The sequence below is a fragment of the Conger conger genome, chromosome 4 (genome assembly GCF_963514075.1).
Source record: "Conger conger chromosome 4, fConCon1.1, whole genome shotgun sequence".
NCBI classification, from domain to species: domain Eukaryota; kingdom Metazoa; phylum Chordata; class Actinopteri; order Anguilliformes; family Congridae; genus Conger; species Conger conger.
The window spans coordinates 8,302,904-8,328,562 of record NC_083763.1 but is presented as its reverse complement, the minus strand read 5'-3'; the positions used below and the strand labels follow the sequence as shown (position 1 = coordinate 8,328,562).

The following is a 25,659-nucleotide window of genomic DNA, read 5'->3' as shown; positions in this document are numbered from 1 at the left end:
TTGGTCTGTACAATATCACAGGCAGTACATATCCAAGGCAAGCCAATTACATATAAAAATAAGTCAATAATATAAATAAATCAGAGACCTTTATTGCCAAGTTCAATGAAAACCACAATGGGCCACCAAAGTAATTGCAATAACAATTTCTGCCCCCTTGTGGAAGGAAATCAAAACCACATTTTACAACCTCTGGTTACAACCATAGACTGTATAAAGGTTATAACAAAATATTATATGTGTGGTTCAGTGGGAGGCACCAAGGAGAAGTTGCTCTGAAGTAAATCTGCATCAAGAGACTTGAAGTTGTGAAGACTTTACGATCCTCTTTCCAAGTGAGACCAAAGAATCGCAACCAAGTAATGCTTCTCGTAAGAGTGGTCATTGGGGCCATTTCCAGCTCATAGCATTTGTCAGGGAAATCAGTGAGATGTGAACTCAAAGATTCATTTAGGGATTCCACCCAGGCACTGACATGAATGCAGAAACACAACGTAAACACATTTGCTGATTATGACTGGTGGTGGCTTGAAAGGGTTGAAACGGTGTAATTCCACAGTTGTCAATCTATAAATTATGGCTGAAATGCTTTAATGCTGTTTGCAATGGTGAGAAGGACATGATACGCTTTAGATTTCCCTGGAAATCTGCTTTTGAATTTTTCATATTTTAGCTCATATTTACAGCTTCTTATATTGCTTTTTAAGAAATTAAATTTAGCCACTGCCAGTCAAAATTGGCCTATCAACATTTTAAGAGGACATGCTTTAACTTACTTATTACTTGATTTCCATGAACTGTTTTTCATTAGCTATTTTAATAAGTAGTGGGATGCTTACTAAATATCTTAAAACTATATAAGTACACATTTAAAATGTAATATGATCGATTCGAAAGCAGATTATTATTATTTCTATTTTAATTTTTACATATGATGAAGTGTTTTGTAATTATAGTTTGATTTGATCTGCACTTAGCTAAATGCAGTTCTTGTGGCGCGCTCTAATTTGCAGTAGCTTGAGTTGGCGAGAACGACTCGGATTAAAATAACTTGATTATATTATTCTTAACCCGATGTAGTGAAACAGTTAATGAGGCGAGTCTGGCTGTCTCAAGCCAGGCAATTTTAACTGATCCTGATTTAATTAATCCAGCCCAGAGGCAGTTATGGCTCTGCCATGTGTCACTCCTCCACAAACCAATCGCCTAAAGGTGGCGCTGTTGGTTTTTTGCTACGTTTATTGTATCACTATGCGCCGACGAAAATTATATCAAGACAGTTCATTTCCGGTGCATAGGAAATATTGTGGCTTTTCTTTTCGGTGCAAGACGCCAATTCTCATACTTTTACTATTTAATCCGATAGTATCTGCTGCTCGAAGTGTTGTTTGGAAATCGTGGCATCAAAGCCATGGATATGCCGCCACCTCCTGAGGGTGAGTAGCGCACGTTCGCTGGCTCATGAATATAACGTTAGACATGTTGCGTGCCCGCTTGCAATGCGCGGGCCCTCCTTGATGGCTAACGTTACAGAGCTATCACTGGTTCATCAACTGTTGCTATTATAGCAAGCAGACTAGATTTGTCCTTATCGATACTTGCGATATGATGCACAAAGCTATTTAATATACTTTATAAAGCCAGCATATATAAGTTAACTGTTGTGATAATGTAGCCCAACCTCTACACGCAACGTGCCGGTGTTTACGATTGCGATAGCTACACCTAACGTTAGCAAGCTATCATAACAGCTTAACCAAGCTATGTTAGTGTTAAGTAATGTTAGCTCTCAACACGTTTGTACGTTGTCAAGTCAACTGTTTGATTTTTATTTATTTATGCTTGTGTGTCATTCGCTGTCATGTATCAAAAATTGGTAAACCAAAAGTAGAACATTTTTAAATATTGGGCTATATATATCCTGGCAGCTGTCTATCTCGCATCACAATCCAACTTTTTTGCTACCAGGTGTTAGCTACATATGCATACTGTAAGTAACCGTGTTAACACAGTTATCATCCCCCCCCCCCTCGCAGACCAAGAGCTGAGAAATGTCATCGACAAATTGGCCCAGTTTGTGGCCCGCAACGGGCCTGAATTTGAAAAGATGACAATGGAGAAGCAGAAGGATAACCCCAAGTTTTCCTTCTTATTTGGTGGAGATTTTTTCAGCTACTACAAGTACAAGTTAGCCATTGAGCAGCAACCGCGTAAGTACATATATCATTCTGGCTATTGACTTAACATTCAAAATGTATGGAATCTGCATTTGTAGTTGTAGTTGGATTAACTGACTGATTTCCCACAAATACCGACTAACGTGTCTAATACGGGCTTTGCCCATTCAGTTTGCTGAAAAGTAATAGCGATGTTCGTTAAACTGTGTACACGTATTAACATGCCTTTGTATACACTAAAAAAACTAACTGAATTGTCATAATTATACTTTGCAGTCGGTCTCTGAAGCAAACAAGGTGCAGCTGTATTAAAGGTTTCCCTCTTTTCTCATAGATTCTACTACACAGGAATGTGAGGAGTATAAGTTGGAAGGTATTTACTAGAATATCACAGCAATTTATTTTTTTTCAGAAGCGGAATCGAAACATGCTCATTTCGTTCGGTGTTTTGGCCCGAGCCTGACCGCTTGGTTTTCGTTTCAGCTTTTTCCTTTGTTGCTTGACTTAGATATTTGTTTGTTACTTTTGGTTGAATGAACCGGTGAAAACGAGCCCCTATGCACAGAACTCTAAGCGATGTATAAACAGCAATAGTTTAATAATAAGGGACGACGAGGTGTCATGTACAGTCATTGATGGCAGGACTCCTATACTACGATCCTCAAAGGGCTGGAGTTGTACTGAAGCCTACTAAAGACTAAGCATCGCAAAGCTTACCTTGTCTGTCTGTTGAAATATTTATTGTGCCCATTTACTTGCCTTTAAATGAAAAGACACCGTGGACTGCTGTTGCTGTTTCCTCATCCAGGAATTATGACCGTTCTGTCAGTATGGAAAGTGGACATGCATCCTCTGCACTGCGTGCAAAACGTTAATTGTTCTTGTTGAAATGGTAGTTTATGTATCTCGAAGGGACATTCGGTAAAAAACAAAAATATTTATTCTAGCTTTTTACTTTGGTCCTTTTTTCTGTCTTTGCTTGTTTGGTTTTATATGGAGTTAAGATGCCTTGTCTTGATGCTATGCTGTTTTTTCCACATGCTGTCCTTGGGTCAAATTTAGCAGCTTTTTGTTTCTCCTACATATACCGTGGAGCACGAAGCACTAAATCCTGTCACACGAGGCACACAGAAAGCCGCGTGCATGAATCTGTTTGCATGTGGAAAAACGCTCATTTTCCATGGCTAGCCTTGTTTTCCTTTGTGGGCCCAGCATCAAGTTTGCACCATTGCTGAAGTCCGTTTTGCTTTGCAGCCAGTGCAAGAGAGAATGGACTGTTTGTCATCAGATAATAGAAAGGCGTTGTTGTAGAGCTGCTGTACTTGTTGTATCGTGTGTGCGGTGGATGGCAGGGTAGGGTAATCATAAGGACCCTTCCCCTGGCCTAGGCAGGTAAGGTATCCCTCGAGCTCTGCAGGGACAGTTGGACAGATGTCATGAAGTCATTATGCATGATGTTCTATTTTTTTTTGTTTCGTTTTTTTTTAGCAGGATTGTGCAAGCCACCAGGGCAGGAGCCTCTTGATGCCCCGCCCCCGATGGCCATGATGCCGCCGCCCCCCATCGCTCCGGCCACGCCCTCTATGGACGAGCTCATCCAGCAGAGCCAGTGGAACCTGCAGCAGCAGGAGCAGCACCTACACAGCCTCAGACAGGTGTGTCACTGTACCTGCAGCACCTACACCGCCTCAGACAGGTGTGTCACTGTACAAGCAGGCAGGCCGCCTTGGATACCTGTTAATACAGCACCTGGTTTGCATAGTGGTGTTACTCTGTATGTCAGGACTGCCCTATCCTCTTTCTTGAGTTTTGGAGGTTTTTGTTCCAGCCCGAACAATGCACACCTAATTCAACGGCTAGTGATCTCGTTGAGCTGCAATTTAATAGAATCGGGTATCCTAAATGAGCGTTGAGATGATGTTGGATCTCCAGGACCAGGGCTGGGCGGCCCTGCTGTGTGTAGTGTCTGAGGCTGAGGACGTGTTGCTCTCTGCGGTTACAGGAGCAGGTGAGCGCAGCGATCACGCTGGCCATGGAGCAGCAGACCCAGAAGCTGCTGGTGGAGACGCAGCTGGACATGGGCGAGTTCGACAGCCTGCTGCAGCCCATCATCGACACCTGCACCAAGGACGCCATCTCGGTACGAAGGAGCCGCCCAGCTTCAACGCATGACATGACATGAAGAATCAGCTTCCAAATAGTTTTCTTTCTTTCATTTTTTAAAGTCATATCTCAAGTTAACACATATATAATTGTAAAGGGGACTGCACCTCCTGCTGCCGGGCGATTAGCACACTCATAAAACATCAAAAGCGGTTTCATTTCATTTCGGTTATCATGAATAGTGTTTATGAGGACAGTACACATCCCTTTGTTTGGGTCTCAAGTGCAGTGCAAGTTAATAAGCATACATGTCATGGTTTGTGTAGCGCTTTTCAAGGACTGTCACAAAGACGCTTTACAAAGCAACAGGAGGGAAGATAAAAGGGGAATTCCGGCCCTAAGCCGCCTAATTAAATATGAGGTAAAAAAACAACAACAAAAAAAAACTCCCTAGTGTGGAATGAAACCCTCAAACAGTGGTGAGAAAAAAAAACTCCCCAGTGGGAGAAACCTGGCAGTGGGGATTCCCATCCCAGCTGGCAAATAGGTTGAGATGATAACAACTAACACAATTTTCTCGCAATTTTACTGCAACGTTTTCTCCATGTTATAACTTTGCCACAACACGGCAGCAACATTATGAGAACGTTTAGTGTTGGCCAGAGAGCGGCAGTTTGATCATCCGCACCTCTCGCGTTATGTGATTTATTTATCGGTCTGTGTTGGTCGGCGCAGGCTGGGAAGAACTGGATGTTCAACAACGCCAAGACGCCGCAGCACTGCGAGCTGATGACCCGTCACCTGCGAAACCGCATCACCGTGGATACCGCGCACTTCGAGCTCCGCCTGCACCTCATCTATCTGACCAACGACGTCCTGCACCACTGGTACGAACCGGACACAAGCGATTCGCGACCGGGAGTGGTTGTGTGCTTTAAATTAGTTTGCCGGACCGTTTACTCAACTGTACTTTGAGGGTTTAAGAGGGGAAATGATGTCCGAAAAGGATAATAAGGTTTTGTATTTCAAAAGGGAAAAAGTCCACATTTCTGCACCATTCAAGGGCTCATTTTGTATCTGTGTGCTCCAGTCTTTTTCCTTTTGAAATGCATTGTATTGTCCTGCATCTGAAAAGCACCAGATTAGCCTTTTCACTGGCATGGGAATGGGAAATCTACCGAGGGAACCCATGGTGGAAGAAACTCAGTTTGGCCTCCACAAAGACGTCATCACTGTAACACGGTTGTGGGGGCGCCTGAAAGGTGAACATTAATGCAGTCTGTGGCCCTTGCAGCCAGAGGAAGCAGCAGAGGGACCTCCTGGCGGCCCTGCAGAAGGTGGTGGTGCCCATCTACTGCACCAGCTTCCTGGCCGTGGAGGAGGACAAGCAGCAGAAGATTGCCAGGGTGAGTCTGTCCTTTTAAAGATCACAATCTCAGCTTGAAGCACTCCACACTAAGCATGTTTTTAACTAACCTCTCCCATGTTGTGTAATGGCCTGGCTGACTACCCCTCTGTCATTGTCTCTATCTCTCTCTCTCTCTCTCTCTCTCTCTCTCCCTCTCTCCTCATTCTCTTTTGGTCTATGTGTCTTTTGCTCTCTCCTACTATCTCTGTCTCTATATCTGTCTCGCTCTACTACTCTCTGTCTGTCTTTATCTCTGTTTGTCGCCGTCTGTCTCTGTCTCTCGTTCAGAAGTTTTAGCGTGACACGTTTCGAAACTAGCAAAGCATAATCCTCAGTCATAACGAGAACGATAATGAGAGTTATGACGCGATATTGTTGTCGTGTTACGATGACCTGCAGTTGCTGCAGCTGTGGGAGAAGAACGGGTACTTTGACGAGGTGACGATCCAGCAGCTGCAGAGCCCGGCGCTGGGCCTGGGGCAGTACCAGGCCTCTCTGATCACCGAGTACGCCGGCGTGGTGCAGCCCGTCCAGCTGGCCTTCCAGCAGCAGATCCAGACGCTCAAGTCGCAGCACGAGGAGTTCGTGTCCAACCTCAAGCAGCAGCACAGCGCCGCCGCCGCCGGGCAACTGCCGCCCGGAGACCCCGAGGCCAAGCCCGCCGCGCAGGTCGCCGCGGCGACCACACAGCCTGGTGAGAGACACTGTAGCTTCATACAACACAGCCGAGGGAGGGAGGGAGGGAGGGAGGGAGGGAGAGGGAGAGGGAGAGGGAGAGGGAGAGGGAGAGGGAGAGGGAGAGGGAGAGGGAGAGCAGTCGCTGTTCAACTTTATACAACACAGCCTGGTGAGAGACACTGTAGCTCTATACAACACAGCCTGGTGAGAGACACTGTAGCCCAGTCGCTGTGTAGCTTTACACAACACAGCCTGATGAGAGACAGGCCCAAACACCATCTTCATACAACACAGACCTCCTGCTGTTTGTTAACATCGTTTGTTGTTGTTTGGGTTTGTTTAGCCTTGCATAACTCGCTAATTTGGTAAAAATATATATACATAGCTAACCAACATTGTAGTTTTGTAAGTAAAGTGCCAGTATCTTGTTGGCAAATGGCTTGGAACCAAGTCGTTTATCTGTACAACTTCGCTCAAACAGTCATTACTCTCTTTTACTTCATCCTTTGTTCATTGTTCACCTCAGAATCATTTGAAGGGGGTTGTCTTTTGTTTACTTCAGGGGTGAACACACTTAACAATGGCTGCCATTCCAGGCTTCGGCTATCCCTTCATAGGGAACACGCTGGGTTTTGAATGTGTAACTGAAAGCTTGTTTGTGCAGGGGATGTGAAGCCGCCATTGGCCGCCCCGCCCCCAGGTGACTATGACGGGGCTCCGGCCAGACCTCCTGACTCCGCCCCCAGCGGCCCCAGCGAGCCAATCCCTGCCTCTAAGCCCAGCTGGTACGACCCCCAGCACAACATGTCTGCCTGGGCCCCCCAACAGCCGGTACGCCCCCCCCTCTCCTGTGGACCGTACTCTCCTTTGAGACAATTACACCAAGAACTATAGCTATAGCCATAACAACGTGAGCATTTGCACTGATGAATGATAACTTTCTGTGCATCATCTCTCGGCTGTTTCTTCTGCCATTTTGAACGTAACACCCTGGAAATTTGGATGGGTTTTGATTGGCAGTCAGTGTTTTATCGTTCATGTAGCTGGAAAAGAATGGCTCAGAATGTGATCCCAACAATATCCTTTGTCACTGTCGTTTTCATTACAGTTGTGGTGTAGATGCCACTATCGGAATTGAATTATTAGAAAAACATTCATAGTGATTGTTATAGTTATAGTTCCTGGTGTGGACAGTATGAACTTTGTGCTTGTGTGCAGCTGTGCTCATTGGTTGTAATGTAATACGCTCGTCTTTCCTCAGCCGCCCTTTGACCCCAATGCGGTCTGTGCTCATTGGTTGTAATGTAACACGTTCCTCTCTCCTCAGCCGCCCTTTGACCCCATGCGGGCTGTGCTCATTGGTTGTAATGTAACACGTTTGTCTCTCCTCAGCTGCCCTTCGACCCCAATGCGGTCTGTGCTCATTGGTTGTAATGTAACACGTTCGTCTCTCCTCAGCCGCCCTTCGACCCCAATGCGGTCTGTGCTCATTGGTTGTAATGTAACACGTTCGTCTCTCCTCAGCCGCCCTTCGACCCCAATGCGGTCTGTGCTCATTGGTTGTAATGTAACACGTTCGTCTCTCCTCAGCCGCCCTTCGACCCCAATGCGGGCTGTGCTCATTGGTTGTAATGTAACACGCTCGTCTTTCCTCAGCCGCCCTTTGACCCCATGCCAGCTGTGCTCATTGGTTGTAATGTAACACGTTCGTCTCTCCTCAGCCGCCCTTCGACCCCAATGCGGGCTGTGCTCATTGGTTGTAACGCGTTCGTCTCTCCTCAGCCGCCCTTCGACCCGACGCAGGCCCCGCCCCCGTGCCCGCCCTGGAACAGCCACGAGGGCATGTGGAGCGAGCAGCGAGACTCCAGCTGGAGCGGCCCGCGGGAGGGGGGTCCCTGGAGCAGCGCGCCCGAGCCGCCGCCGCCGTCCTGGAGCGGCCAGTACGAGCAGCCCCCCTGGAGCAGCCAGCCCGAGCAGCCGCCCTGGGGCCAGAGGGAGCCCCCCTTCCGCATGCAGCGGCCCCCCCACTTCAGGGGCCCCTTCCCCCCCCACCAGCAGCCGCCGCCGTTCAACCAGCCGCCCCACCCCCCGCACAACTTCGGCCGCTTCCCGCCGCGCTTCATGCAGGACGACTTCCCCCCGCGACATCACTTCGAGCGCCCGCCCTACCCGCCCCACCGCTTCGACTACCCGCAGGGAGACTTCCCCGGAGGTACGCCACCTTTCACTGGGCGGTTTGTTTGTAGCGTCGGCCGTGTTTCCCCTAACCCGTCACTACTCTGGCTGGAGCTGTTTCCATCACTATCTCACCCAGACGAAAGCCCAATTCGAACACGTTTTTCATCGCGACACCCAGTGAAATTGAAATGGCTCTACTGTCAAAACAAAAGGCAGTATGAAGCTCAAAGTTTCAGATGTTCTGCATCGCCTCATTATCTTATGGTTCAGTGGTGCAACCTCCTGTCGTTGCCATGGAATGACCCTGGCATTGTGTGTTTTAAGTGTGTGCCCCTCTATACCCTTCCCCTCACAGAGCTGGGCCCCCCCCCGCACCACCACCCCAACCAGAGGATCCCCCCTCCCGGGATGTCGGAGCACCCCCCCTGGGGGGGTAACCAGCACCCCGACTTCGGGCCCCCTCCGCACGGTTTTAACGGCCAGTCCCCCCACATGAGGCGCCAGGCCCCCGCCCACGTCAACCAGGACGACCCCAGCCTGGTGCCCAACGTACCCTACTTCGACCTGCCCGCAGGGCTCATGGCCCCCCTGGTGAAGGTGAGTGAGCCTGCAGAGAGGTGCACTCTGGGAAATGTAGTGCTGTACAGGATTGTGTTGTGAGCTTTCGTATTATGTGAACTCCTTTTTGTCAAAGATGTCAGTGAGAACCTTATAATTCTATGGTCTCGATGTGCCCAGAGAGCAATGGAAAAAGCCATGTTTCTCACAGTTGGGGATATTGGCAAAAGAGTGCTTAACCCAAGAGGCGAATAACATTTCTGCATTGCTTTCATTTCCCTTAAACTGGCTTCAGCTGAAGGCAGAGTTGTGGCCATGGCGATGGTTTGAACTCAGACATGTTTTCTCTGTTTCCCTTGTTTGGCCCAGCTTGAAGACCACGACTACAAGCCCCTGGACCCGAAAGACATCCGCCTGCCCCCTCCCATGCCCCCCAGCGACCGTCTGCTGGCTGCTGTGGAGGCCTTCTACAGCCCGCCCTCTCACGACCGGCCTAGGAACAGGTAACACACACACACACACACACACACACACACCTTAAGCATCCCACTGTATGCCTGACCCCATCTGTCTGAAGGGTTAGGGTTCACCCAAAAATGGGCAGAGGCACATGCTATGACTTGTTCTTGTTGGCTATTCTTGTTCTTTTCTCCCGTGCTTGTGTTTCATCTCCGCAGATGCTGCTAGTCGGGTATGTTCTGCTGTTTGTTATTTATTTTTGTTTTTCTCCCTGTCCCCCCAGCGAGGGCTGGGAACAGAACGGCCTGTACGAGTTTTTCAGAGCCAAGATGAGAGCCAGGAGGAAAAAGGGACAGGAGAAGAGGAACAGGTGAGGAAGCGTATGCCGTCCTGGTGTCGAGTGTACGCACACGCGCACACACACACACACACACACATCAGGAGGTCCTGGTGCTCTGGTGTCGAGTGTACACACACACACACACACACACACACACACACACACACACACACACACACACACACACACACACACACACACACACACACACACGCACGAACACACACACACACACACACACACACACACACACACACACACACAGGAGGTCCTGGTGCTCTGGTGTCGAGTGTACACACACACACACACACACACACACACACACACACACACACACACACACACACACACACACACACACACACACACACACACACACACACACACACACACACACACACACACACACACACACAGACACAGGAGGTCCTGGTGCCCTGGTGTCGAGTGTGCATACCAAAAGACAAACGGGAGATCCTAGTGCTCTGGTGTCGAGTGCGTACACACAGGAGGTCCTGGTACTAACTCTTTTCTCCCCCTCTCTCCCCCCCTCCCCCTCTCTCCCCCCCTCCCCCCCTCTCTCCCCCCCCTCCCCCCCTCTCTCCCCCCCCCTCTCCCCCCCTCTCCCCCCCTCTCTCCCCCCCCCCTCTCTCCCCCCCTCTCTCCCCCCCCTCTCTCCCCCCCTCTCTCCCCCCCCCTCTCTCCCCCTCTCTCCCCACCCCCTCTCTCCCCCTCTCTCCCCCCCCCCTCTCTCCCCCTCTCTCCCCCCCCTCTCTCCCCCTCTCTCCCCCCCCTCTCTCCCCCTCTCTCCCCCCCCCTCTCTCCCCCTCTCTCCCCCCCCCTCTCTCCCCCTCTCTCCCTCCCTCTCCCTCCCCCCTCTCTCTCTCCCTCTCCCTCCCTCCCCCCTCTCTCTCTCCCTCTCCCTCCCTCCCCCCCCTCTCTCTCCCTCTCTCTCCCTCCCCCCTCTCTCCCTCCCCCCTCTCTCTCTCCCTCTCCCTCTCTCTCTCTCCCTCTCCCTCTCTCTCTCTCTCCAGCGGTAGAGGGAGTCGATCTCGTAGCCGCTCGCGCAGTCGTGGCCGGTCCTCGTCCCGCTCCAGCTCCAGATCCTCAAAATCGTCGCGCTCGTCCTCCAGGTCCCGGTCCCGCTCGCGGTCCCGCTCCTACTCCCGCTCGCGGTCCAGGTAGGGCTGCCGCTGCCGCCTGGGCGGTTCTTCCGCTCCGACGGGCGGTTCTTCCGCTCCGACGGACGCACGCCTGCGTAACGGCCTGTGTGTTGGCGGCGCTGTTGACTGAGCTCTGCGGATTTTTCCAGAAGCCGGAGCGGATCCCGCTCTTCCCGCAGTCGCTCCCGCTCCCGGTCTCGGTCCCGCTCCCGCTCCCCGGACAAGAGGCGCCACACCAAGTCCAAGTCCCGCAGCCCCACCCCTCCGTAAGCTTCCCCCGGCACGACCCCAGACTCTCTTACCACCCACCATGACTTAACTACTGGAAAATCCCAAGAGTGCCATATCGCACTCTCGACCTTTTACCCTTTCAGCCAATCAGGATGATTGATTTGACACTACAGTCTTGTACAACCCTACTAGCCTTTCTCAATTTTCTCAACAAAAGCCAAAACCCCTTGGGATTTGAACTCACAAGACCTGCAGTACATCCTGGGCCATCTAACGACCCTTAACCGGGTGTGTTCTGTGCGTTTGGCATATAAAGACCCTTAACCGGGTGTGTTCTGTGCGTTTGGCATATAAAGACCCTTAACCGGGTGTGTTCTGTGCGTTTGGCATATAAAGACCCTTAACCGGGTGTGTTCTGTGCGTTTGGCATATAAAGACCCTTAACCGGGTGTGTTCTGTGCGTTTGGCATATAAAGACCCTTAACCGGGTGTGTTCTGTGCGTTTGGCATATAAAGACCCTTAACCGGGTGTGTTCTGTGCGTTTGGCATATAAAGACCCTTAACCGGGTGTGTTCTGTGTGTTTGGCATATAAAGACTCTTTACCCGGTATGTTCTGTGTGTTTGGCATATAAAGACCCTTAACCGGGTGTGTTCTGTGTGTTTGGCATATAAAGACTCTGCCTGGTGTGTGTTTTGTTTGTTTGGCCCGCAGCTCCACCTCTGGGCTGGGCTCTGGGGCGTCCAACCTGCCCCCGGAGCTGAGGCTGGGGGAGGAGAACAAAGGACACCAGATGCTCATGAAGATGGGTACGCTTCCCGCAGTTATACACTGCTAATTGACATGGTCTTGTACATTCAGAGTACTTTTTGGGTGTCTGTCATTTTGATCTCAGAGGAACCGCCGTGCATTGCAGTTTTGCTGTGTTAGGATGTGAGAGTTTTGATGCTCAATATTAGAACCTTATAATTCCATGGTCACGATTCATTAGCACTGTAACTTCAAATGTGTACGATTTTGATTTAGCTAAGCTGATTCCTTTGACTGTTGCCAGTGTGAAGGCCTTGGTTCCTGCTCTTGAGAGATTGTGTTTTAAGTGTTTTAATCCCAAAAGGATGGAGCGGTTCCGGGGGGCTGGGAGCTAAGGAGCAGGGCATCCAGGACCCCATCAAGGGCGGAGACATCCGGGACAAGTGGGACCAGTACAAGGGGGTGGGTGTGTCACTGGATGACCCGTACGAGAACTACCGCAGAAACAAGAGCTACAACTTTGTCGCCCGTATGAAGGCCAGGGAGGAGGGTATGAGCTTGCAGACTTCTGTTTCAATCCTTTACTTCATGTGTGGTGTGCTGCTACCATAGTCATGTAAAATATGCCATTATTTCACTAGAGTTTTGCTTGTAGAAGAGGGGACTCCTCTTGCCTCCCTGAATTCCCACCCCCTCCCCCCTCCGGAAAATATCTAGTCAATCTCATTTCAATGAGGCTATCCGCAGTGACTATCCTATCGGTAATATGGGCAACATTAGCTCAGAGGGAAAAGCAGTGGGTTGGCAGTTGGAGAATGAGAAGCATCAATTGTACAGCGCTTTGGATAAAGGCGCTATATAAATGCCAACCATTTACCATAATTGAATTGAATTGAATTTGAAACCAGTCATGCTGTGTCACAGTGCACAATGGGTAGTTTTAATTTAAGATGACCGCTTTATAAAGGTTGTTTGTGAAGTATACCTGAAGCTGATGTTTATTTTCTCCACAGTGAATCGTGAGCCCCAGGACCCCCCACCAGCAGAGTGAAGCGGACTCCTCTCAGATCCCAAAACCCCCACAATGGATTGGAAGATTGTATCCTGCTCACATAAAACGTGTCTTTTTGTAATTAACTCCCGAGGACTGGCAGTATTTTTGCCAATCTTGCGTCTGATGTGCATCTTTCTAAGAACCAAAATTCAGAAGGGTCCTTAAGTTCGATTGTTTTGTTTTTTTTTGTAGCCTAGACCTTTTTTTAACAAGACATCTGTTCTTTTAGGAAAGTCTAGCCTTGATTACATACTGGAAATGATGTAGAGTACTGTGAAGCTTTTCTTTTTAAAACCTGTTGTAACCGCAATGTATATTCATACATTCAGGATATCGTTTCCACAGTCATTTGTGTACGTTTCACCATTCTGACTATACAATGTCAATAAATAAAGGGTTTTAAAGGCTTGATGGTGTGTGTGTCTTTGTAAATGAAAGTGTAAAATAATGTGCCTATAATGCTAATTTCTGACACTGCTGTGTTAAATTGCCTGTGAAGAGGTGGTGTAATTACAATAATCGTAGTCATGATGGTTAAATGAATGCATATACTCCAGCAGAGACCGTATTCATTTGTCTGGTGTTCAGAGGTTTGGTCTGACTTTCTAAAGGGAAAAGACCACGAAGCAAGAGTCCTCAGTCGGCTAGCTACGTACTGCAAATGTCATTTCTAAGGTCATTCAGCAACCTCATTTTGGAGAGTACCATCACCACTTTCTGATCTCTCTCCCACGTCTCTCTCCAGCTGAGGATGCTGATGGTACAGTAACACTTCAATTTTTGAAAAACATTTTTGTGAGAACTGAGATCATTTGAAACCTGAAACACGGGCCTGTGTATAGTACATTTATAGATAAATCTTAAAGTCCACTTTACATTAATCACAAGGAGTCATTATTCTGTGAGCAAAGTTTCTGTATTAAAAAAATACTTGTGCAAAAATTCATGAATACAGAAAAATACAAAAATATGAAGTTACATTTGTATAAACATGGTATTCATCCATGCTTATGTACAGTACAGTGTAAATTCAGCTGAACAGAGTTTAAAATCTAAATTAATTTGTAGGCTTGCACACATTCTCCCAAACATTTTAAAGGAATCATTTCCCCCTAAAAATAAATGTAAATCATTTTTGTGCCTTCTGAAATGGCTTTTGACCCGGCAATGGCCACTCATAGTTGAGGGCACTGTGACATTTCTTAAGGTGAAAAACATTAAGGAATAACCACCGTTTCTGGGTGAAAAATCCCTCCGTTAAGCAGGCCTGCTCTGGGTCAGATGTAGTGGTACTCTCTCATCTCCTGGAGCACCTCCTCCAGGGCCTCTTCCACCGTCAGGCTGGGAGACTTGTGACGACGTATGAACTGGAGAAAAGAACAGCCAAGTTTAACCCAGTTAGCGTGGATTTTAAGACTGTGTAATCCCGACTGTGCTTTGAGCCAGATGGCCGCCTTGAGCGTTCAAACACGTCCTGCATTGCATTATCCTGATGAGATGTTGACGGTCCCTGACTAGTAGATTGAGGCAGGGTTACCTCCTTACGCTCCCTGACTAGGACTCGGAACCGCACTGTCCTCTAGGGTCCTCTTCACACTTGTTCCTGTGTTCAATCTGCACTTCATTGTACGTCGCTCTGCTAAATGCCTTGTAATGTAATGTGATGTAATGACTGAGGTTATTTCAGTAGATTGAGGCAGGGTTACCTCCTTCGTGTCCTCCAGGGTGGTGTAGCTGTAGTTAGCAGGGCCCAGGGACTCGAGCAGTGAGGCGTGGAGGTGGCTGCTGACCTCCATAATCTGCCTGGTCAGGGTCAGCTGCTGTCTCAACATGTCGTTGAGTGCGAACACCGCAGGACTGTAAGCTGTCAGGGCTGAGAGAGAGAGAGTCTCAGATCACCGGCTACTGGTGCAAGCATTTCACACAATTTAGTGTCAAGTCCTCTTTGAGCCTGCGCCATGTCACTGAATCCATTTTGGCTCCAGTGCATTGCATTCTCGCAGAATAGCAGGTGCCACTAAGTGGTTTGCATGTAGTTAAATGCAAGTCAAACGTTTACATTTAGGGCTGGTTTCCCAGTTTAATAGAGCATCTGGGTACCAGAATTCCCGGATTAAGCCTAGTCCTAGACCAGTGGTCCTCAGGGTGTGCTGGGTTTCATTGTTACTTAGCACTTTACTTAATTTACTTAATTGATCAAGAAATTGATCTCCAGGACCAGGAATGAAGATCACTGATCACTTTTTTTTGTGGATATCACCATTGAGGAAATGTTTTTAGCCCAAGACTTTATCCTTGTCTGGGAAACTGGCCCTTAGTGCTTTGGTAATGTAATGTAATGCTGCATACACTTGCCGGTCTTGGAATGCTGTTATCCAGGTCTGGCCCTTGCTCATAAAACTATGCTAGATGCACTTATAGGGCAGCCTATAGCCTAGTGCAGTGGTTCTTAACCTGGGTTCGATAAAAGCATAGGTATATATTTTATTTTCCAATAAAGTATATACCTATGTTTTGAAGAAATCATATTTTATTTTTCCAATTACGAAGGGTTTGGTGAATGCACTGATGAAGTACCTCCAATAAGGTTGATTGGGCCATGCTTATTCTAATCAACTGCAAGTCACTTTGGATAAAAGCTTCAGCTAAGTTTCTGTTTAATGGATTTAATGTAAAAAAAAAGAAAAAATAGAAATGGTGTAGGTTGCACTCACCTTCCACTGCCTCTGCGCTGACCACGTGACTTGCGATTGGAGTGGGGTCCACGTGAGCCATTCCGACAGAGGGACCCAAAGCGGCCCAACCTTCCAAGACAGCGAAGTATTCACACTAACAGGACTGCCAGGACGTGCGTGAAAACAACGGAGAGAGGGTGGAACTATTGAGACACAAACCTGAGGTCCAGGTGTAGGAGAGGCCATCCGTCTGCGTCTGAACCCCAGCCTCTCGCACCGCCTGGCGGGCTGTTCGTCGCGCGCGGGGCGGCGTGACGGTGTCGGAGCGGGAAGCGGAGGTGGACGATCGCGAATACGAACCCCTCCTGCTGTCACCGCGCGATCTGTCAGATCGGTCGCCCTCTGTCCGGGAGGAGTACGACGCCGATCTCTCGGACTTACTCTCCCAGGCTCTCCTGGACCCGTCCTGGACCTCCGAGGCCGCGGACGCGTCCCTGTCCCCCTGTCCGAGGTGCTCGGAGATCTCGCTGGCGCTCTGGTCCGCCTCGGTCTGTATCTCGCTCTCAAAGTCACTCTCGTACTCCACTTCGGCGTCAGCTGGCCAGAGCTCTGCCTCGCCCAAAGTGTCATCAGCAAGCACCACGTTTAAGCTGAGCGATGGGGATCCTGTCTTCTTGGCTGAGTCTTCCTTAGTTTTCTTTCGTGAACACACAAAAAGATTGTTAGCTGTGTAAGCTAATATATGAATTGAGACCAGATCAAAGAAGGTTTCACTTACTTTCTTTTCTACTGGTTTCTGAGTTGCTCCCAAAGTGTCTGGAACAAGGTCGTCCAGACTCATAATGTTAATCTTGAACTCTGCCGAAGACATAGGAATTCGGTTCACAGACACGTTTTGGAGATCAAGTCGCTAACAAATATTTCTGTGCAAATTTCTCCGAGACCTATGAGGCTTACCATCCGACGACTCGCTTTTCTCACTGATTGTGTCATCGGAGGGCGGGGCATCCGGGAAGAGCTCGTCTAACGAGCGGATTTCGCTGGGCGCCGAAACGGAAGACTGAGAGCGCCTCAGGAACTTGACCCGGGGGGACGCGGTCCTTCTTCCAGGAGAGGGGAAGTTCGGAGGGGAAGGGGTCGGAGAGAGAACCGTGGAGGAGCTTCTCACCGAATAGGAAGGGCTCCTCAGGGTCTGTGCTCGGAGGCCAATCCGTAGGGGGGACCCCCGGCTGGGGGGGGAGGGCGATCGGGATTTTGCTCTCGACGGAGGCCTTCTGCCAGCGGAGGGGGTGTGTGCTGGAGTGAGCTTCTGACTGCTTTTCAAGTACAACTGCAAGAGAATATACAGATATTCAGAGATGCATTCCATTACATTAATGTTAATGGATATGAAAAGAAAAAAAAACATCTGACAAGGCAAATCTAAATTTCAGCCATTTTTATTTATTTTTTATTTTTTTTACATTTGTCAAACTACAAAGGAGGCATCTGCCTAAGTCTATGTAACAGTCTACGGCCTGTTAAGGTCGGGGCTAGATACCTTTTTAGCAGGACGGGGACTCTCCTGAGCAAGGAGTTCGTCTTTCTTTGGCAAGCTCTCATCAGACAAATCAAGGGGGCCTCCAAGGAGCCTCTTCATGTCCTCCTCATCGCTGTCCAGACTCACGCCCTTACCAGAGAAGCTCAGTTGAGGAGCGCTTGGCCTGCTAGCCTTGACCTGCTCCAGCCGCTGGGCAACAGGAGCGCTCTTCTTCTTCTTGAGGAAACGGCTTCCCAGCATACTCTGCTCACTGCTAGACTGAGTGGACAGGGGCGTCTCCTCCAGGGCTGGTGTGTCTGCGACCTGGCCTTCCTTGGCCTGAAAGCGGTTTCTGAAGCGGTCCTCGATAAGCGCCAGTCGGCTCAGGGCCGCACTCTGCGAGCCTCGCCGCGAGGAAGCCACGCTTCTGGACGCTTCCGTCTGCGCGCCGGCCCTGGTGAGCGTCGGTGACTGGCTACAGGCCACGGCACGCGGTGGCGCTTTCTTGAGGAACCTGCTTCCCGCGTCGCCCCTTGGCCTTTCCGTCAGAATGTCCAGCAGTCTTTCCCCAGCAAGGCCAGTCACAGGACGATCATGCTCGCTCACTCGGTCATCTGAGGAGATGTCGCTCAGATCATCGTACGTGCGTCTCACTTGCAACATGTTTTTCTTCTTGACCAGGGCATCCATGTATTCCTAGGGGAACAAAAATCACAATTTTAATTTCTTCACTTGCTTCTAATTTCACCAATGACAACTGCTTGAATGTACTGCACATTAACCATCGCTTGTCATAGTTTGTTTTTATACAGAGGCAACCTGACACTTTTTGTCCCTAATAATGTTACCTGAAGCTCATCAGTTGACTTGTCCTCCGACTTATTAAAAAATCTCTGCCCCGAGAGCTGCGCCTGCGCCCTCTCCAGCACCGAACTCCTGGTCCCAGTGCGATTCCACATCATCAAGCGGGCTCTATATTGTTTCAAAAACAATCGGAAATACAACAATGTTTTCAAATTGAACGTTTTGGGAACATTTACCGCTCGCCAGCCAACATAGCGTTTTGACTCGTTTGGTGTATGATGGCTAACTAAGGTTAACGGCTACACAACAACGGACAAACCCATAAGCACAGCTTTGTTTACGGGATCCCTGTCTGACAAATACTTAACACAAACCATTTGGCTTTGTTTGAAAATAACACATGTTCCAAACATGCTAGTTGAGTAATATACATAGGTAAATCTACTTGTGAATTCATACCTTTTAGATACCATAACAATGAGGTGACGCCAAGTCAACCAGCGGCGTCCTCGTATCCATAGTGCTGGTCACAATTCAGCGCCGTGACATCATTTTTTTGCGTCGGCATATTCGCTTCCGATTCACTTCATTTGTATGGTATTTCGAGCACAGAACTGTGGTTTCGATATACTATGAGACGTGTACATTTTATCCAGCTGACCTTAAATAACAGCAGTTAATGATTGGGGGAAATGATTGTGGCAATACTATTTTCAGAGACGCTAAGAGAGTGGCATTTCTTTCATCACTCGATTTTGGGCAATTTTAGCACGAATAAGCCACCCGAATCAACCAACACACGAATACAACCATTTCATTGAATTTACAGTATTCATAGTAGATTGTTTAATATTTTATAACAGAAAATGTTGGTAACCTCATTTTGTATGGTTACATTTTTTGTGAATTAAATATCAAAAAGTATATTGAAACATCTCAATAATTTTCTGTAAATATCTTACATAAGGTACGGCAAACGTATTGCACACAACCACTGACTCCACCAATACTGTTAAAACCATTATGATGCAGTGAAGTGACAGAGGAAAGGAGTCAGGATTGTGTTTGACTTACTGGTAGCCTACTGTACACAACGCAGTTCTGATAAATCACTTGACTAGTTGAACTTAAATGCTCTATTATTCTCAATAAAATAATGAAAATATATAATTTTATTTTAAATGTGGCTTTTTTCACTATGACCGGTCCATGCCATACTGAATTGACACCGAATTGTCCATGTCACACCTGAGTACCATTCACAGCGAATTATTTTTTAGCGGTGTGATGACACAGTCAATCTGATTAAATGCTATTCACCATTTATCATGACAGAACTTAATAACAAACAAGAGATAGCCAAGTTGCTGAAGGTAATTTATTTGGTATGGTAAGTCATTTTACCATTTTGAATGGTCTAGTAGTTTGTAAATGCTCAAATATCAATTGTTGACATACTGGTAAATCAAGAAACGCAACAGACAAATGCTAATAAGGAGTTTAAAAAAAAAAGAAAAAAAATTACGACACACACTTGCTACCATCTATTCTATGGTTCCTACAGTGTAATCCGAGCACTTCCTAGGAAGAACTCGTGGTCTCATTTCATTGGTCTAGTGATAGTCCAATGAGCGACGGCCATCTGTTCAGGAATAGAAATAAAAAATTCGCACATTGCCAACTTGCTTCCTACTCCTAGCACCGAAAACCAAGGGTACTAATCAGGGGTCGAGTAGACAACCTGAAGCTTAAAATAAGGCAAATATGCAGGTAGCTGCGGTATTATTTGTGGTACTTTTTGCCGGATTCTCTGCCGACGCTGCTATTTACTTTAAAGAACAATTTCTTGATGGAGGTAAGTAGGTATTTCTGATTAGCCAGAAAGCTAATGACAATATTAGTTATCTAGGTTACTGTATTAGCTCGATAACCTACTAGAAGTATTAACTAGTTGTTTTATCTACGGTGCGTTTTAATTTAATTTTCGAATTGTAATACATAATGTACAGTATTTACAGTAATCGATTGCGTGCATTTAGCATTCCAGTTAATGGCTAAAACCATTGGTCAGCAGATTGTCAAATAATATCTTCATTCATTTGCTATTATTATATGGATTCAAACTTTGTTGTTGTAAGTAGTCATATATATGTTCACAAATGCAATCAAAACTGGAGCTGTTTTATAGAAACGAAAGTGAGGAGGCATTGGGAGGCTTTAGGCTTGCACTAGACACAAAGGCTAGCGAAATTTGTCGCTGTGTTTTATCTGTAGAAGCATTCATTTTAAGCATAGCTCTTCGTTCTTTCTGATCGAAAAAGTGTTGTAGGATCGCCCAATCGATTCTTGCACGTTCTTTATGGCTTTTTTTTTCCACAAAAAAAAAGTATGTTCACTAAATCTAAATCGGCCCAATATGCTCACTTAAATAATTTAATAATCTAAATTCCGGAACAAAAAATAGTAGGTACTCAAGGTAGAAGGCTGTTTCTTGGTGATATCGTGGTGCAAGTCATACTTCGGTGCTTTTGGTTTTGGTTTCAAAAAACAAGTAAGTTCGCCTCCGTATTATGAAGGGCCCCTTTAAGGATAGCTTGATTTCTTGCCACCTCTCCGGTAGCCCTGTACAGTTGTGTGTGTGTGATCGTTCACAGGAGTACGTGACCTTTGAAAGGCCTTGTTTCAACATCAATCCTGTTTTCAGATGCATGGAGCAGTCGCTGGCTGGAATCCAAACACAAATCAGACTACGGGAAGTGGAAGCTGACTTCTGGAAAGTTCTTCGGAGATGCTGAGAAAGATAAGGGTAAGGTTTTGGTGATGCTCATAAAATGCCGTTCAAAATAAATGCGCCTAAAATCTGAACCACAGTTTTATAATCAATCTATTTTAACATTCCTTTTAAGTGAAAAGGCGGTTGACCGAACTCGTCTTTTAGGTTTTGTATAATTCAAATTGCACTCCAGATTATGCAAGGATTAGATGGAAATCAAGGCCAGGAATGAGAGTACTGAAAACTGATGTCATCTGACTGGCGAATAAGAGCTCTGGTGTGGAATCTGTTAAAACAAATGTCATTGTGGCCTATAGTTGTAAGAAAAAAAAAAAAGAAAAAAAAAAAATTCCCCATTATTATTTTTTTTCTATAGGTCTCCAAACCAGCCAGGATGCACGATTCTACGCTCTTTCTTCTCGCTTTGAGCCTTTCAGTAATGAAGACAAGGCACTTGTGATCCAGTTCACTGTGAAACATGAGCAGAAGATTGACTGTGGGGGTGGCTATGTGAAGGTCTTCCCTGCAGACCTGGATCAGGCCGCCATGCATGGAGACTCTCAGTACTACGTCATGTTTGGTAAGCATCCACATTTACACGGTAGCTATTTTTATTTCAGTTGAAGCTATTGGCTGGGGTGCTAAATTTGAGCATTTGTCGAACATAATCGTACTGGAAATGAACTTATTAATCGCTCCTGTCTCTTACTGAGCTATGTGTGGTATTAATGTGGTAACCATGTCCCAATGCTTTTTTAACAGGGCCTGATATTTGTGGCTACAGCACAAAGAAGGTTCATGTCATCTTCAACTACAAAGGCAAGAATCATCTCATAAAGAAGGAAATCAAGTGCAAGGCAAGTACCAAAGAAATATGTGTGTGTGTGTGTGACCTTATGTGTGTGTGTGTGTGTTCTGATATTTGGGGTTCTGTTCTGTTCCACTCAGGACGATGAGTTGACGCACCTTTACACTCTCATTCTGCGACCTGACCAAACCTACGAGGTCAAAATCGACAACGAGAAGGTGGAGTCGGGGACCCTGGAAGAAGACTGGGACTTCCTGCCCCCGAAACAGATCAAGGACCCTGAGGCAAAGAAGCCAGAGGACTGGGACGATCGTGCCAAAATCGATGACCCCACGGACAGCAAGCCCGAGGTGAGACAGCCAACTCCGCTTTCATTTGTATTTCTCAGTGATTTATAAAAAATAAATATGTAGTCAACAAGAACCGATGTGCCTGCGTGCTACAGCAAACAATTAGAGAGGGAGGGGCGCTCAACGACTGTGGTAAAATACAGAGACAAAGAACCGAAGAAAGACTTTTTAAGTGGAGTAATTCAAAGACAAAGAGTTGGAGCACACTTAAAGACAAAAGGCAGAGGACAGACTTGTTCTTCCACTCCGGCTTTCATCCACCGAACAGGAAACTGACAGTTTCTCATCACATGACGCCTTCCTCAGAGCTGCATTAGGCCACTTTGGAAGTCTTAATTTAATATGTACAGTACTGTGCAGAAGTCTTATGCCCCTGTATAACATTCTGTACAGATAAGATTCTTTCAAAAATAATTCAATGAAAGGTCCAAAAGAAACGTACTATAAATTTAACATTATTTTTTAGTCATTTGGCAGAATAGTTAAAAACTGAATCAAATCAATATTTTTTTGTGACCACCCTTCGTCGTTAAAACTGCATCACTTCTCTGAGATAGCCAACGCTGTCCTGCAGTTCTATAAGACAATCGGCAGGGAGGTTGTTCCAAGCATGTTGCCACACGTCTTCTGCAGACTTTGGTTGGCTTCTGATCTCAGACAGCCTTGATCAAGTTAAGTTTTTTAATTAAATACAAAAAAGTCTCTGTAAAATTAAATCTTTTGGAAAATGAATATTTGGAAATCTCAAATGTGTTCTTTTATACTAACACAAGCACACACGCACACACACACACGCACACAAAAATAAAATAATAAAGTCTAGGGCGCCTAAGACTGCACAGTACTTCTATGATTTTTTTTTTGACCGTTGATCTATGATGATATAACTGTGCCCCTTAAATTATTTTACAACATTCTTTATCCAGAATGGCATACCATAATGATACCGATCTAGCTAATGTTGCTACATGGAAACCTGGAATTTTAAAAGCCGTATTACCAGCAGTGCTGGTTTTTGGGCTTGAAAAGGAAGCGGTATAAATCTTTAACATGGTAATTGACCTCAGTCAATTCTTATTCGCTGCAGCCCATTTTCAGGAATGGTGAGAATTCATTTTAGATGTATAGTTCCTCATAGTAGTCAGTTTTATGAAATTCTAACTGGTCTCAAACTTTAAATTCTCTCTCAGACTTCAACTTATCATTCAACTTGGTGTCTAACTTGCTACTTGCATGTAGTTTTAGATTTGCCCTTGATGGCTGGTGTTGAATAACCATGTGTTGCAGTGTGTTGTTGCTGGGCTTGTTTTTGCAGTAGGTGATTTCCCCTGTTGGCTCTATTTGTGTTGTGGCCACTCTTGCGTTAAATAAGGGCCTTATTGTGGCACGTCGCTTATTGCCCCTGAACACAAGTGCCAGGTGACTCCATATTCCATCGTTGTAGGACTGGGAGAAGCCAGAGAACATTCCCGATCCTGATGCCAAAAAGCCTGACGATTGGGATGAGGAAATGGACGGCGAATGGGAACCACCCATGATCCCCAATCCTGAGTACAAGGTAAGGAAAAGGAGCCATCTTTATTCCTGCTGTAGGAGTGGAAAGGGTGCAATAGCCTTCTATAATACATCTGAATTCTGTATGAGGCTTACATTTGACTGTTTTGTTTTTGCAGGGGGAGTGGAAGCCAAAACAGATTGATAACCCCGACTACAAAGGCGCATGGGTCCATCCTGAAATTGACAACCCTGAGTACACGCCCGATTCCTCCATTTACAAGTTTGACAACATCGGAGTGTTGGGACTGGACCTGTGGCAAGTGAGTTCAATTCGCAGTGAATGAGAATCTTACTGGAATGGCTAACTGTGTGATGAGGTGTAGACCCAGTGCTGCTAATTCTGATCCTTAATATTGTTGCTTTATCATTAGGTGAAGTCTGGCACCATCTTTGACAATTTCCTCATCACTGATGATGTAACTGCTGCGGAAGAGTTTGGAACTGAGACGTGGGGAGCTACTAAGGTTCGTTTTCATCAGCAGTTGTATGCTGTTATTTTACATATGTCGATTGTAGTCCACAGATTTATATATTCGTCCAGTAAATCAGTGTGAAAACAAAACAGTGTGACGATCCTTAGAATTAATTGGGTTACATGGCTTGTGTTGGGTTCCTCACATTTTATTGTATTACAGGAGCCCGAAAAGAAGATGAAGGAGAAACAAGAGGAGGAAGAGAGGAAACAGACAGAGGAGAAAAGTAAGAAGGATGACGAGGAAGATGAAGATGAGGAAGATGATGGGGAAGATGAGGAGGATGAAGACGAGGAGGGAGAAGAGGAGACAACAGATGAGCCCAGCCCAACAGAAGAGGATGAAGAAGAACTGCCCAAAGATATAAAAGATGAACTGTAAAATGGCACACACAGGGGAGATTGGGTAGCGTTTTCTTTGGTCCAGGTCCACACACCTTGACTAATGCCACTTGGACTTCGCCCCTTCCTGTGGCAGTATGTTTTGTTTTTTTATGTTTTTTTTATTTTCTTTCTTTATTTTTTTTAAAGGGAAGGCATGGGATAGGGGAGAGAATGTTGGTGTTTTTATTGATTTATACAAATTACATTCAGGCTGGGGGTTGCTGGGGGTGAAGTGATTTATTTTATTTTATTTTTAAACCAGTGTCCTCCCTCATATGCCCTGGGGTGTCCTAAAATGTAAAGAGTGCTCCGGTTTCTGCATTTCCGTAGTGCTCTCCACGATTTCGGCCATCAATAAACTGCCCTGGTTTCAGAGCTCAGGCTCTTCGATTCCAACCAATGTATCGGTCGGTGGCAGATTGCAGGTTGAGTTTACTCAAAAGCATTTTCTGTTGACAGAGTGTAGAACTCAAGCTTGTTGACTGGCAAATGTTGAACTTTTTCCTCTTTAGCAACCGAGCTGGCAGGGTTTACAATGTTCAGTTTACTGCAGCAATTCCCAGAAACTCTGTCCGATCCAGTCTTTCTGACATGAAAAATCCAAGGCTTTTTAATAAAGATTATGAAGAATCAAGACATTGACACAAAGTACTGAATCACTGAGTCACTGAGTCACTGAGGAACTGGTTCTCTGTGAATCATTCCTTCCAATTTTGTATATATGGAATCACTTGTTTTTCTGATGGCGAATTCCAAAAAGAAATATTTTTTATTTCTTGTTTTATGTTCATGAGATTATAGTTTCCCTTTTTACAGGTCTTGAATGGCCATGGCTGTGAATGTCTTTGGGCTTGTGGGATGGATACTTCTTGGCCCACTGTGTGAAGTACTTTGTTTTCATTGTCTGTAAATTTTTTATATATAAATTTTCATTCCTCGATTGGGTGTGATGTCCATTTTTGTGGCCAATGGAGTATTTAAATGTAGTATAAACGAATACTGTTTATTGTTACAGTTTTTAGGAAGCGTGACCTAAGAGCATAATCATGACCCATGAATCCTGTTGCTGGAAAGTTAAAATGAGTGCTTTCATCCCAGTTTGGGTGTGAGACTGATTCCTCTGCCCCTCCCAAACAACACTGATCACATGCCAGTTTTTTTTTTTGTTCTGCAATAAAAAGGTGATAAATGATAGCAAAAATTCTATTAAAATGTAAT

The 25,659-nt window shown here is 46.3% G+C and overlaps 3 protein-coding genes across 6 annotated transcripts; 2 read left to right on the top strand and 1 right to left on the bottom strand.

The window, feature by feature from the left end:
* The first annotated feature begins 1,266 nt into the window (after positions 1-1,266).
* Positions 1,267-13,508, top strand: cherp (calcium homeostasis endoplasmic reticulum protein). 4 transcript variants are annotated; one of them, XM_061239400.1, is made up of 18 exons: positions 1,267-1,436; positions 2,037-2,210; positions 2,512-2,550; positions 3,669-3,832; positions 4,180-4,317; positions 5,016-5,167; positions 5,575-5,686; positions 6,088-6,382; positions 7,031-7,197; positions 8,149-8,578; positions 8,900-9,141; positions 9,472-9,605; positions 9,845-9,931; positions 10,936-11,082; positions 11,214-11,330; positions 12,010-12,104; positions 12,410-12,595; positions 13,059-13,508. In XM_061239400.1, the coding sequence occupies exons 1-18, from the start codon at positions 1,412-1,414 to the stop codon at positions 13,094-13,096; spliced, it is 2,742 nt and encodes a 913-aa protein (XP_061095384.1). In that variant the 5' UTR covers positions 1,267-1,411; the 3' UTR covers positions 13,097-13,508. The 4 variants fall into 4 exon arrangements, with proteins under 4 accessions (XP_061095384.1, XP_061095383.1, XP_061095387.1 ...); XM_061239399.1 differs by having other exon boundaries at positions 3,666-3,832; XM_061239403.1 differs by lacking the exon at positions 2,512-2,550.
* Positions 13,509-13,993: 485 nt separating this feature from the next.
* c4h19orf44 (chromosome 4 C19orf44 homolog) lies at positions 13,994-18,651 on the bottom strand. The gene is made up of 9 exons (XM_061240175.1): positions 18,557-18,651; positions 18,142-18,265; positions 17,315-17,989; positions 16,732-17,104; positions 16,553-16,632; positions 15,994-16,471; positions 15,814-15,903; positions 14,806-14,972; positions 13,994-14,466 (listed from the first exon to the last, which is right to left on the bottom strand). The coding sequence occupies exons 1-9, from the start codon at positions 18,568-18,570 to the stop codon at positions 14,377-14,379; spliced, it is 2,091 nt and encodes a 696-aa protein (XP_061096159.1). The 5' UTR covers positions 18,571-18,651; the 3' UTR covers positions 13,994-14,376.
* A 1,106-nt stretch (positions 18,652-19,757) lies between these two features.
* On the top strand, positions 19,758-25,381 carry calr3a (calreticulin 3a). Its single transcript, XM_061239465.1, has 9 exons — positions 19,758-19,952; positions 20,802-20,903; positions 21,247-21,450; positions 21,633-21,727; positions 21,819-22,028; positions 23,473-23,586; positions 23,702-23,845; positions 23,957-24,049; positions 24,221-25,381. The coding sequence occupies exons 1-9, from the start codon at positions 19,862-19,864 to the stop codon at positions 24,437-24,439; spliced, it is 1,272 nt and encodes a 423-aa protein (XP_061095449.1). The 5' UTR covers positions 19,758-19,861; the 3' UTR covers positions 24,440-25,381.
* The last annotated feature ends 278 nt before the right edge of the window (positions 25,382-25,659 follow it).